This window comes from Pleurodeles waltl, chromosome 6, assembly GCF_031143425.1.
Source record: "Pleurodeles waltl isolate 20211129_DDA chromosome 6, aPleWal1.hap1.20221129, whole genome shotgun sequence".
Lineage (NCBI taxonomy): Eukaryota > Metazoa > Chordata > Amphibia > Caudata > Salamandridae > Pleurodeles > Pleurodeles waltl.
The window spans coordinates 599,600,712-599,614,816 of NC_090445.1; the positions used below are offsets into that span (position 1 = coordinate 599,600,712).

The 14,105-nt window shown below is 45.7% G+C and overlaps 1 protein-coding gene across 3 annotated transcripts in view; it reads left to right on the forward strand.

Moving 5' to 3' along the window:
- Positions 1-14,105, forward strand: part of LEMD2 (LEM domain nuclear envelope protein 2) — a 241,448-nt gene that overhangs the window by 181,551 nt on the left and 45,792 nt on the right. For all 3 annotated transcript variants that reach the window (XM_069238854.1, XM_069238852.1, XM_069238853.1), the window contains exon 7: positions 12,633-12,734. In XM_069238854.1, the coding sequence (XP_069094955.1) occupies positions 12,633-12,734 (102 nt within the window). The remainder of the gene's footprint in view (positions 1-12,632; positions 12,735-14,105) is intronic.

A 14,105-nucleotide genomic window follows, 5' to 3' on the forward strand; every position in this document is an offset into this window, starting at 1 on the left:
GGGAGCAAGCATTCCATAAGTATTAACCTGTTAAATGAAAGACACATCACATTAAGTCCCTGGGCCAGTGGATGACGAGCAACAGAAAGAGGATTCAGTTTAAGGTCCTCTGCATTGCTCACAAAGTCCTACATAATCAGAACCCTCAGTTTTTCAGGGGCAAGTCTTAGTGCTATTCGCCAAGTAGGTAACTTTGTACCTCTCAATCTTGTGGTGCCAAAAAATTGCTGGGTGGGGTAAATCTCTCTTACACCACAGCTATACTGTGAAATACTCTCCATCACATCACGGAAATCAACAATCATTCTATGTTCAGGAGAAATCTTTCATTAACTCTGTTCTGGATTCTTCATCGTTTTTGCTGTTCCAGTACTTTGGAGCTGTGTTTTTGAGCTTAGTGCCTTGACGCCTTAGAGCATTTGTGAGAGTTATAAATAGTTTTTCATTTAATTTCACTGTTAATCAAATCTCCCTACTTCACATTGAGGACCTTAGACAGCATATCTCCTCACTGTAATTTCCTTCACAAAGTCAAGGCCACCATCAACTTATTCTCTCCCACCTTGACTATGCCAGTGAACTATCTCTATGAGCATCTGTTTGTACAGTGCCGGCTTTATCACATCCATGGTGTGGCCGCCCTACAGCTTCTACACTTTCACATCTGTGACTGCATCACCACTACCCTTTAAGCTCTTCAATGGCTGCTTATAATATATGTTGTTCAAGAGACTAGGCATGGTCCACTGGGTCATCCATTGTATCGGTCGGATCTTCTTGGAAATGAAATGTTATGCATAGTATTCTTAAAGGGCTCTCAGTTCTAGGCTCTCCTGTTTCGAACAATCCCTTGGTTCAGAAGTTTCTGCTTAGGATCTTCATTAATAGCCATAAACAATTAAATAATTCCCCGCCATTAGCTCATACCCCAGAACACCACTAAAAAGTGAATTCCATGGAAACGGCAACAAAGAACGTCTTTATTCATGAATCTTTGAAGTATTTGTTGAATGGAAGACTGCAAACCGTTTTTGTTTTTCATGAATTATCAGCTGAAAAAATATTTTAAAAATTATTTTTAGTATCTTTCAATAGAACACATAGAGCAGTGGTGCAATAAGGTGAGGGGCATGCGAAAATGCAGACAGTAGGCTTGGATGTAACAGACTAAAAAAAGAAGCCTATCCCTTTAAGATCTTGGGGGGGGGGGCACCTACCCCTACCCAGCATGCCTAGTACTGGCAGTTTTATCTTTTTTTTCTAGCTGGTGTAAGAAGGTACCCCTGAACACTGCTGAATCTTTAAACCTCAGAATAAACCTATTTTCTTGAAGCCATTTTGATTCTTTGACCTTCACTCAGCATTTTTACATCTCCCTTCCTGTGAACCAATTAAAGTCCTCATAAATGGTCCACTTGGGCACAGGGATAGTCTGAACAGGGCAGTCCAGACGTAGAGGCTTGACACCCCCTCATGCCTTGTCCGATGTTCACAGGCCACTTCAATCCAAGACAGCAAGTTCTGCCTTAACCTTCATATGCAAGGCATAACTCTGGCAGCCATACTCAAGTCTCGCAACCTCAAAAGACCTTGGGGAGGACTTCTTAATCATTGGACAATTTAAGACCATAATCCAAATTTAGTCAATTCAATGAGTAATCGTGCTCAAGAACTAAGTTTTTAAAGGCAACTTCCCAAAGATTCCAAAACATAGTTCTTTTGTAGGGGGGTGGGGGAGGGCAGATCTTTTCCAGTTGATTAATTTTTTTTTACCGCTCTTGTCCAGATGAACCCACAGAGAGACCTATTTCAAGCAGATCTCACGTCTAGCTAAAAGGATTAGCAAGAATAACAAGTTGTGTTGACCTCTAGTATGCTTCTTCTCCAACCTCACGTCTGAGGGTACCCCAAAGATAATCAAGGACGGACTTGACTCCGCCACTGGGCTAATCACGTCAAGTAACACCTTACCCACATCTTGCCAGAACTCTTCCAACCTAGGACAATACCAAAACATGTGTAAATTATCAGCCCCTTCGTCATCACAACAAGGGCAATTTTTTGGGGCATTTCCCAAGGCTGTTAATCTCGCCGGGGACCAATAAACCCTATGCACTGTAAATAAATGGTTCTTCTTCAAACCGTATGCCAAAGTGTTGATGCTGAGATTTGCCAAAGATGAGTAATGTCCAAAGCTGGTAAGGAGAGACCCCGCTTTTTTCCTGGGAGTGTAAGAGGCTCTTCTTCTTCTTCCATTAGCATCCAATACCAAAACACAATTTCCTTGTGATAGGGAGATCTATTTAATAACCTCTTCTCCCATATACTTTACCCTGTCCCCTCCTTCGGGAGAGAGCCTACCCAGCTAACTACTTGATAATACGTAAATTTAGAGATCGAGCCCCCCATTTGTTCCCGGAGCGTGGACCAGGGCAATAGCGTATAGTCTTCCATAATTTGCCCCCATCTCACAATCCCATTTTCCCACAGAGAGACAGAAATTCCGGGATACCAGGTGAGTTCCAAATAGGGGCCATACTACTGTAATATGGCAACCCTAAGGCTTGTCGAACCTGAATCCAGGTTTTGCATGCTGCTGACAGAATCTTTAACCGAACATTTAAAAAAAAATTATAATGGCCAAATTTAAACAAAAAATGGTCCCCAGCCTCCAAGTAGGTTTAACCATAGCCTTAAAAAGCGGAGTGAAACTAAGCCATTCATTCAGTAAACACCTTATGTTCTTTAGCTGAAAAGCGTGACAAAATTGATAAAAGTCAGGTGTTGCTATCCCTCCATTCTCTTTTTTCTTACATAACTTCTTCCATGCGATGCAGACTCCCCTAGATGCCCAAACAAAGGCAGACAGATCTCCCTGTAGTTTTTTAAACCATTCCACCTTTGGTAGAATGATCATTTTTACTATATTTGATCAACCAATTAAAGATAGAGGGAGACCACCCCATGTCTTCAAAAGTTTCCTTGTCTCTTTCCATACCTTGTTAAAATTGATCAATGCGACCTCTTCTAGCTTAGTCCTTATCAGGACCCCCAAATATCTTATCTCCTGTATAACTAGAGGACCAGTATAACTGGTGTTCCAACACATAATTTCTGTCGTCTTCTGGTTTATGGAGTAGCTGGATACCTTCCCAAACTCTTCTAAAGATAGTAATATACTAGGCAATGACCCCACTATATTCCCAGTATATATCATTAGGTCATCCGCATATAGAGCCACTTTCTTTTCCCAACTTCGACACAAAAATGGTTCAATCCTCATATTCCTTCTAATCATTGTAGCCAGCGGTTCAATATATAAGTTGAAGAGAAGCGGGGAAAGGGGGCATCCCTGACGAGTGCTGCGGCCTATCTTGAGAGACTGTGAAAGATTACCATTGATCAAAATACTAGCCACAGGATTCATATACAGGGATTTTACAGCCTTAGAGAAGAGGTCCCGAACTTAAAGGCCTCCATAGTCGACTGTAAAAAAAAAAAGACCAGCTGACTCGATCAAAGGCTTTAGCAGCGTCAAAAGTAAGAAATGCTAACTGGGGCTCATCCTGCAGAGCCAGATCAATAGAACCTAATAAATCATGAGTTAACTCATGAAGTTGCCTCCCCTTATTGAAACCCTTTTGATCGTCATGCACCAGAATACCCATCACCCTTTCAGGCCTCTTAGATAAAATATGTGTGTAAATGTTATAATCAGAATTCAGTAATGAGATGGGCCCATATGACTCACATCTCACTGGATCTTTATTAGATTTCAGAATCAAGCTGATTGTGGCCTCATCCCATGATTTCGGGATCACTTTTCCATTGAGAAACACTTCATTAAATAGTTCCAGCATAATTGGGGCCAACTCCACCCATAGTACTCTGTAGAGGTCTTTAGGCAAACTATCGGGACCCGATGCGTTCCCTAATTTCAGACACTTTATGGCCTTGTGTACCTCTTCCCTACTTATCTTGGCCTCCAACTCCTATCTTAATGCGTTATCCAAGCCGGGGAGATGTAGATCGGCTAAAAAGGCCCTAATCTGGGTCTTTGAAGCCTCGGAGTCGTCAGTATATACTTTTTGAAAGAAGGAGATAAAAGCACCTTCTAGTTCAGGCTCCTATGTGCAGAGCCCACCGTGGCTTCATTTCTAATAGAAGTGATACTGTTCCTTGTCTGATCTACCTTTGTTTTCCATGCCAGACATTTACCACAACCTTCTCCATATTCATAATGGGCAAATCTGCTAGTCTCCCATCTTTTCCTATTTCTATTTTCTAGGAAAGCCTCCACCTCACCCCTTTTCTCTTTCAGCTGGACACCCAAAGTATTTAGACGTTTTTCATCTCTGAGCTTTAAAATGCAGCCCTTCTATAATAGCTATGTCCCGCTCAAACTTCCTAATATGGTCTTTCTCTTTTCTATATCTATAGACGGCTGCATTCATTAGTCTTCCTCTTATATAAGCCTTTTTGGCATCCCAGACCACCTGTAAAGTGGCTGACCCATAATTTAAATTAGAAAAACTGTTGGTATTGTGCTTTAATCTTTCCACAACCATCTCATCCGTTAATAAGACCCGATTTACCATCCATCTAGAAAGAGGAGAAAGTTTTCAAGATTCAAATGTAGTTTCACTGCTGAATGATCTGATAAATGTTCTGGGGGATGACCTACATAGCCAACATCCCTCCACCCAGGCTATTGTGTATTAAGAAGTCGTCGAACCTGGAGCGATGGCCATATTTTTTTATTGTAAAAAGTGTACCTAGAGCCATCACCACACTTCAAACGCCAAATATCGACTAAACCCAGATCTACCATTGCTTGTCTCAACCTGGCTCTTGTTTTAGGTGTATTCACAATACCTCTCAGGTGGACCTGTCTAAAACTGGATCCAATAAAACATTAAAATCTCCTCCCACTAGGACTGGGTATTTTGAAGTTAGCAACTGGTTATACAGGACTTGAAATGGTTCCGGGTCATCTATATTGGGGCCATAATAACCAGCTATCGTGAGTCATGAACCATGCAACCTTGCGTCAACCACCAGCCATCTTCCTCTAGAGTCTGCGTTGATCTTGCCCAATACTGCCTTTGTAGATGTTTTAAACAGAACCGCAACTCCTTTCACTGCGCAGGATTGGGTGGTACACACACACTGATCTGCCCATTTTGTGTGTTTAAGAATATCCTGCCACTCATCCCACAATAAATGTGTCTACTGAAGAATGATGACTTCTTCCTCCATAATTTTTAAAAGTTCCAAGATCTTCCACCTTCGTCTCTTAACCCTAAGGCTGTTTACGTTCCAAGATACAACCTTCAATTGGGTACACTTATCTCTAGACATGCTACATATCCATAAAGCCCAACTTCTCCTAACCTATCCTGAAGTGGTCTAATCACAAGGACCCCTTCTATTAAAACTAAGAGGACTAAAACATGTTAATGATTTTTCCCGTATGCTCACACTCCCTGTGAAAAGAACAAAAGACTTCAAAAATGATAATCCCCAACCCCCACAACCCTGATGAACCCTCCCTGCATCCATTGGAGTAAAAAATCTCCTATTGGACCTTCCAGAACTCACAACCTTACATTTTGGCATACAAAAATTACTCTGTCCCCTGCATAGGGGAGCATACTTCACCCGGCTCTCTTATATGTACATTTAATTATTCCACATAATTCTAAGAGCTGCAGGAAATTTCATCTGAACAGTACCCCTAATGCTCGAAGCGCCTGGATATATTTTCCCAACTCCCATTGCCTATCCTGGGTTTCCCTTGAGATGTCTAACCTAATACGAAAGAACCAATCCCATTTAATAAACCTGTCTCTTTTTAACGCTGCCGTTAAAATTCTTTCCTTTATAGAATATGTTCTAAAATTCATCAAGATTTTTCTGGGGTTCTTTCTATTTAGATTATTCCTATAGGGATCTCGATGAGCTTGTTGAATGTCCTCCTTCAAGTTCACATGCTGCAGGCCCGGAAAAAAATCCTTAAATAGTGCAATAGCAAAAGTTTTAATATCCTGACACACCACCTCCTCTGGAACATTCAGAAGTCTGAGAGTGTTCCGTCTCATATTATTTTCTAAGCTCTCAAGCCGATCCCGTAACACTTTATCCTTTGACTTAATTTGCTGGATCTCTTGTTTTTTATGAGTTACTTGTTAGTCTGTCTCCTTAACTGCACTTTCTAAGGATACCATTTTATCCGTTAGTTTGTTTATTCTAGTCTCCATGGTTTTGCAGGTTGCTCTAATTTGTGCTTGACTCTGCTCTGAAATTTACCTCTAATCTCTTCAGATAATGTAGTGAGGATGTCAGTTATATTGTGTATTTCGAGGCCCTTGGACTGTGCCATTGCGCCGGGCATTATCGAAGTTGGTAGCAACCATAGTAGGGGTATCTGTGCCTTTGTACCTGACCGTATCGGGCTTGGTAACAGTCCTAGCAATGGGGACTGTGAGGGATCACTCCCTGCCGGTGGGGAAGAAGTGTCTATAGAAGATTCCAGCGTACCTTTCCCTCCTCCAACATTTTCAGAGTTAGCCTCCCTATCCTTTTTCCCCAAAGGAGTAATCTTTAACCACTTGTGCCATGTCTGAATTTCCGACCCCGCCTTAAAAAGTGAAAATAAAAGGGGCCTTTTCTTCTTGGGGCCCATGCACCTGCCTCTGGGCGATCAGATTTGTATGGCTTCCCTGTTTCACCAAACGATCCCCTCCCAGAGTAGTTTTAAGATTGCCACCCTCCCTACCTTTTTTTTTTTTGATTTCAAAGCGTGCCACCTTACAGCTACCTGTCTCCAAAGCCTTCCCGCGGTGAATGCGCCTGGGTGTCATTGATCCTTCCTGGCCAGGGCACACCGCCATAGTCTCTTCTGGAATTCTCTCTCTGGAGGTCCGGCTCGACAGGGAGACAAAGACCGGGGGCGCAGCTGAGGACGTTGCCTCCTTACCTCCGGAAGCCAAGTTTCTGATGGATACAACTACCTGTGTCTTCCTCACTAATGAATACTCCCTTGGCGCCAGCATTCGACGGAAATCTTCTTCCTAGCTTCTGCACGTCGACGATGACGTCACATTAGCCCACGCGACGCCGTCTGACGTCATACAGGCAATAAGAGGTCCTCGCCGACGTCAGTTCCCTTTTTTCCGTGCATTCGAAACGATTATCTTCGAGGGAGCTACTGTTGCTTTCGAAGTTACAGTGTATTTTTCTGCTGCGTGAATTTTTTCTCTGAGGTTATTATGTCTCGGAGGAAGTCGGGTTTCAAGCCCTGTCGGGAGTGTGGGGGCAAGATGTCTGTTACTGACCCTCATTCCGACTGTTTATGGTGCTTAAGCTCCGACCACGATGTCGCAACATGTGATTCATGTCAACACATGAATCCGAAAGCCCTAAAAGAACGAGAGGCTAAACTCTTCATGGCGAAGTCAAAAAGTAAGGAGAAGAAGCATCATAGGAAGTCCTCCTCGCCGAGGTCTCATCGGCATCGAGACTCCTGGCGCCGTAGGGAGTCACGGCGCCATTCCAGCAAGGAGTCTCGTTCGAGGTCGCCTTCGGCTTGGCGTCGAAAGACTTGGGAGGTCAGTCACACCACACCCGTCGACGCCGTTGCCTTCTCTGGCTTCACCGACTTCGCCTGGACAGTCTTCTTCAGTTGTTGAAGTGACGCAGCCTCAGGTGTTCTCTCCGGCGTCACAGACGTCGAGGCTGGCGTCGAGGTCGCCTTCGATCCAGGCACCCCAGTATCCGGCTTTTCTTGCCCCTGGAGCCGATAATACTGCATTTTTGAATGCGATGTATACCATCTTTCAGCAGATGGCTCCAGGCGGTGCTCCAGCGGGTCCTTCGGGCCGTTGGCTTTCACCTTGGGTGCTCCGGCGCCGCTACGGCTGGCACCCTTTATGCCCTTTCTCCCTTTAGGGAATGTGGGCTCGGCGCCGGTTTTGACTCCGGTGTCCGCTCCGGTGGCTCCAGAGATTTCGGCCCCGGAGGTTTCCATCCCGTCGACTTTGGGGTTTCGGGCAGTGACTCCGACAGGACCATCGGAGACTCCAGGACGCGCCTCTCTTCGTCTGGCTCCTACCTCGGCGTCGAAGCTGCCTGTGGCGCCGGACATGGCGTCGGATGGATCCGGAGATCGGCGCCGATCCTCGACTTCGGCGGATGCCATGTCGACGCCGCGTATCGAAGAAAGGCTGCATTCTAGAAGACGTGCTCTCCGTCTTTTGGAGGAGCAGGAATACCAACGAGTCTTGGAGGAAGGAGAGATTGAGGAGTCTGGTGAGCTTCATGGTCTGGATACAGCCAGTGGGCTGGATACTTCTCCTGAGTGGGACCTGTCATCTCCAGGGGAGTATACTGAGGAGGCAGCTACTTTTCACGCTGTAGTAAGAAAGGCAGCTAACTTTCTGGAACTGCCTTTGCCGGTGGCGGAGGCGAAACAGAATTTGTTGACTGAGGTTCTACATCCGGCCTCTACTGCAGTGGAGCCTCTTTTACCATTCAATGAGACTTTGCTTGATCCGGTGTTGGAGGTGTGGAAGAAGCCAGTATCTTCCTCGGCTGTTCATAGGGCTGTGGCCAGGAGGTATCGGGCTGCGCCATCTGACCCTGGCTTTCTGTCCAGACACCCTACGCCGGAGAGCTTGGTGGTCCAGGCCTCCTGTTCGTCTAGATCTGCGCCTGGATCTTTTCCGACGGTGCCGGGGGACAGAGACTCCAAGAAGTTGGATTCACAATCTAAGAAAATATTCTCGTCCTGTAGCATGGCGTTGAAGTCCACCAACGCGACTTGTATCTTGGGGAGGTACATCTATGCTCTTATGGACGACATAACATCTTCACATACAGAGCTTCCCCAAGGACTTTTGAACATGGTTTCGGATGCCCAGGCTGCCGCAACTCAGATTATCCAATCTGGGTTGGATACGACTGACTCGTGGCTAGGGCGATGGGCACGGCTGTGGTGGCGAGGAGACAGGCTTGGCTCCGTAACTCAGGGTTCTCTGCGGACGTGCAGTCGACCCTGTTGGACCTCCCGTTTGACGGGGACAAACTGTTTGGAGCCAAAGCGGATTCGGCCTTGGAAAGGTTTAAAGAAAGCAGGGCCACAGCCAAGTCATTAGGACTGCAAGCCCCTTCTTCTGCCTCCTCCAGATTTTTTAGGAGGTTTCGTGGATTTGGACGTGGCTCTTCCTCCTCTTCCTTTCGGGGGAGATTTCAGCAACCTGCCTCTTCTCTCACCTTTAGATCAATTAGAGGGAGGGGTAGGGTCCGCACCAGGGGAGCCTCTCAGCAGCACTCTGCCTCTTCCTCGTCCTCTGGAGGGGTGCACCAGGGGAAGCAGCCTTAGGCTTCCACCAATCCCCACTCACTCCTCTCCTGTATGGGGAAGGTTACGGCATTTTCTTCACAAGTGGCAGACTATTACATCGGACACTTGGGTTATCAGCGTTGTGGGGAAAGGCTACACCCTTCCCTTTCGGGAGTTTCCGCCCCCCATCCCGGCCCCCCATCTTATTGTTCAAAAGAACACCTCCTGTTGCTAGAACAGGAAGTTCAAGTCCTCCTATTAAAGGGCGCGGTGGAGTTGGTCCCAGAGCAGGAAAGGGGTCGAGGTTGTTACTCAAGGTACTTCCTGATTCCCAAGAAGGATGGTCGGTTGAGGCCAATCCTGGACCTGAGGATCTTGAATTGGTTCCTCAAACAGGAAAAGTTCAAGATGCTGACCCTAGCTCAGGTGCTTTTGGCGTTGAACAATGGAGATTGGATGGTGTCTGTCGACTTGCAGGATGCTTATTTTCATATCCTGATACTCAAGTCGCACAGGAGGTATCTCCGGTTTGTGGTGGGGTCGCAGCACTATCAGTTTGCGGTCCTCCCGTTCGGTCTTACTTCAGCACCCCGAGTCTTCACAAAGGTGATGTCAGTGGTTGCGGCAGAGCTCAGAAGGAAGGGTATAGCAGTATTCCCTTACTTGGACGACTGGTTGATCAAAGGCAAGTCCCCGGAGCTTGTGTCGTATCATCTGCAGTCAACAACCCAGTTGTTGTTCGACATGGGCTTTTCGGTGAATGTGCCCAAATCTCACCTAGAGCCCTCTCAACGTCTCCTGTTCATAGGGGCAGTGCTGGATACAACATTGAATCGAGCCTTTCCTCCGCCTCAGCGGATTCAAGATATTCAGGAGTTGGTTCCAATGTTTCGAAATGGAGCAGTCGTTCCAGTCCTCAAGGTCCTTCGTCTGCTCGGTCTGTTTGCCTCCTGCATACTGTTGGTCACGCATGCTCGCTGGCACATGAGGGCTCTTCAGTGGTGCCTCCGAAGGCAGTGGTCTCAACACAAAGGAGATCTCGAAGGTTCTGTCGAAATCTCCAGAGATGCTGCTGCGGACTTGAAGTGGTGGATTGCGGGCAACAATCTTTCACAAGGAAAGCCGTTCGCGCAGTCACCACCAGTGACCACGGTCATAACGGATGCTTCCACTCTAGGGTGGCGAGCTCATCTGGGGGATCTGGAGATCAAAGAGCTTTGGTCTCCAGAGGAACAGATTTTTCATATCAATCTGTTGGAGTTGCGGGCTGTACGTCTGGCTCTCATGGCCTTCCTCCCATCCCTTCGCGGTCAGTCGGTTCAGGTCCTAACGGACAATACTACCGCGATGTGGTATATAAACAAACAGGGTGGAGTAGGGTTGTACCTTCTCTGCAGAGAAGCTCTTCGACTATGGTCCTGGGCAAAGGACCATCTGATTTGCTTGGTAGCGAATCATCTGGCCGGAGTCTTGAATGTACGTGCGGACAGTCTGTCGCCATTTTTCGGCTGACCACGAGTGGCGTCTCCATCCAGATCAAGTTCGTTTGATCTTCCAGATGTGGGGGTTGCCTCGGATAGATCTGTTTGCCACTCGGGAGAACGCGCATTGTCCGTTATACTGCAGTCTCCAGTATCCGGTGCAGGGGGCTTTGGGGGACGCGTTTCAGAGAAACTGGTGCGACCAGTTGCTTTTCGCGTTTCCCCCATACCCTTGATTCCTCGAGTATTGAGGAAAATTCGCCAAGACCGTGCCCTAGTAATTTTAATAGCTCCGGAAGGAGGGTGTGGTATTCCGATCTTCTCCAACTCTCAATGTGCCCTCCGCTCCGTCTCCCTCTCAGGGCAGACCTCCTCTCGCAGTCGCAGGGGCAGGTTTTACACCCCAACCTCCAGAGCCTGCACCTTCATGCCTGGAGATTGAACGGGGCAACCTGAGTTCCTTCTTTCTCCCGCCTGATGTAGTGGATGTTATCTTAGGGGCCAGGCGACACTCCACTAAAACTATCTACGCTAATAGGTGGTCTAAATTTGTGGTATGGTGTGGAGAGAGACAGATTGATCCTTTACGTGCTCATTTGTCAGATGTTTTATCTTTTGCTTTGTCTCTAGCGCAGAAAGGTTGTGCAGTGGCTACTATTAAAGGTTACTTGTCTGCCTTGTCAGCGTTCATTTGTCTGCCAGACCAACTATCGCTGTTTAAGTCCCCTATTGTTCTTAGATTCTTGAAGGGTCTTCTAAATAAATATCCTCCAAAACCATTCGTTATGCCTCAATGGGATTTGTCCTTGGTCCTGACTTTCCTTATGGGGTCCCCTTTTGAGCCTATGCATTCTTGCCCCTTAAGGTACTTAGTTATTAAAACAGTTTTCCTGGTGTCCATAACATCTGCAAGGAGAGTGAGTCAGTTCCAGGCTTTATCAGTAAAACTCCTTTGTACAACTTTTTATGCGGATAAGGTGGTGTTGAGGACCAAGGCTGCTTTCCTTCCGAAGGTTGTTTCACCCTTCCATTTGGCCCAGACAATCACTTTGTCCACTTTCTATCCTCCGCCTCATCCTTCAAAGGAGGAAGAAAGACTACATTGCTTGGACCCAAAGAGGGCGTTAAGCTTCTACATTGACAGAATGAAGGATTTCAGGCTGGAGGATCAGCTGTTTATCGGATACGTGGGCAAGAGGAGAGGAAAGGCAGTTCACAAGAGAACACTCTCCAGGTGGGTTGTTCTTTGCATTCAAATCTGTTACTCTTTAGCAAAGAAGGATCCTCCTGATGGTATTAGAGCTCATTCCACCAGGGCTAAGTCGGCCACTTCGGCTTTGGCTAGGGGTGTTCCTGTGGTCGACATCTGCAAGGCCGCAACTTGGTCGTCCCTTCACACTTTTGCGAAGCACTACTGCTTGGACTCTGAGGTTAGAAGGGATGGCCATTTTGCACGGTCAGTGCTGCAGGATTTCTTGGTTTGACCATTTAGGCACCCACCACAATGTGCAGTGCTCCAGTGTCTGTCGATGCCAGGCTTATGCTTGATAACTTCCTCAAATAAAGTTGTTAAGGAAACTGTGCTCCCTGCCCATACGCTGTTGCACATTATCCATGTATAGTATCAGAGGTCACAATTTCCTGAATAATTGTATAGTTTATCTTATAGTTTCTCTTCATTGCTGTGCTGAAATGAATTACATCCTTCATTGTGACTAAGATGTAGTTTGAAATATGTTTGAATGAAAGGCATTCTTTGGCTATATTTAAATCAGTTCCAAATCTCAGTATTTATTTTCCTCATATAGCATTGGCGCTTCTTTGGGGCCTTCTTGCCTTTCTAAAGTATCGATGGAGGAAAATGGAAGAAGCTGAGCAGGCCATGTATGATATGGTTAATAAAATCACAGGTATGCTCCATTCATTATTTCAGGCAGCTTTAGACATGTGATCTTGCCAATACAGTTTTATGATATTGCTGACTGATGTTAAAAGATGAAGATATTGGAAAGACATGAGCACATCCATCTTTTTAGCAAACCTTTCTCTTATTGTTTAGCACTGCAAACCATACATTACTTTACATGTTGATAAGGGACAATTGATAACCTTTTCACATTGTAAGAATATGTCTGAAATTAATTGATAATATACTGACTATCCTTAGTGGCGATTTGCAATTTTTATTAGAGAGCAAATACCCTACCTATTGGACATTGAATGATAACTAATTATTTTAATGCGCTATAATGTTTGAACCTACAGAATAGGGTCATATTGGAAATGCTTGTGTCTTACATGAGTGGCTATACATGCGCTGTATCGTTGAGGTGTCATGTTTTGATCAAAGTGGGCAGGCCCTCCATGTTGCTTTGTTGGACCTAGCATACTTGTTGTCGTTCTCTTCACCCAGTGCCCGATCATCTCAGATTCATCTATCACTCTTGAAATGCTAATTTGTATTAAGAGTGGTGCATTACATAACTCGCTTGTAGAAAAAAGTCCTGGAAGATGCACCCAGCTGTGGTAGCCTAGAGTGAGGGATTTATGGATTTTAACTATGGCACATCTCTCTTTCCAACTAGTGTACAGGGTAACTGAATAAAAATTGGCCCTCCAGGAACTGTTTATCGAATTGTTGCAAATTCAAAAGAACCTGTACAGCACCTACGTGACATAAATGTAACCAAGTCACCCTGTATTGCTGCAGCCAAGTTTAGACCATCGTAACAGTCTCTCTCCTATGCCATTTTGGAAAGATTAGAGCTGCACCTTAATGTGCCTGATCATCTGAGTAAGAAAAATACCTTATTGCCGGCACTGCAGATAATTCAAGAAGGTTAGATCTCCCAGGTGCCATGAAATTACCTATCCAGGTGACACAATACAGTTGCAGCATTTGAGAGCTAACAGCATGCTTGGACCACCAAACTGTATGTTTACTGGTGAACCTGAATTGCTTCTTGATGCTTCTGCTTTGTGGAATCACCCCACTTTCAGTCTGTCAATAACCTATTCAGGTATAGAAAAGTGGGTCCTAACTGGAGCTGCCACACAAGCCACTCACGGTCAGATCTAAATTAGGGGAAGCACAAGACATGCTCCCCTTGTATCAGAGAGTGCTATGGGCTGTTTCACAGCCACCCTAGTTAGAACCTCTTACTTGAGCATTGAGGGCTATGTAATCCCACACATCTGAGCTTTCACATAAACAGTGGACATTTTAGAGACCTCTCCAGAGATCCTTTGGGAGAGCTAGATACCTATGTTTTTAGGACCCA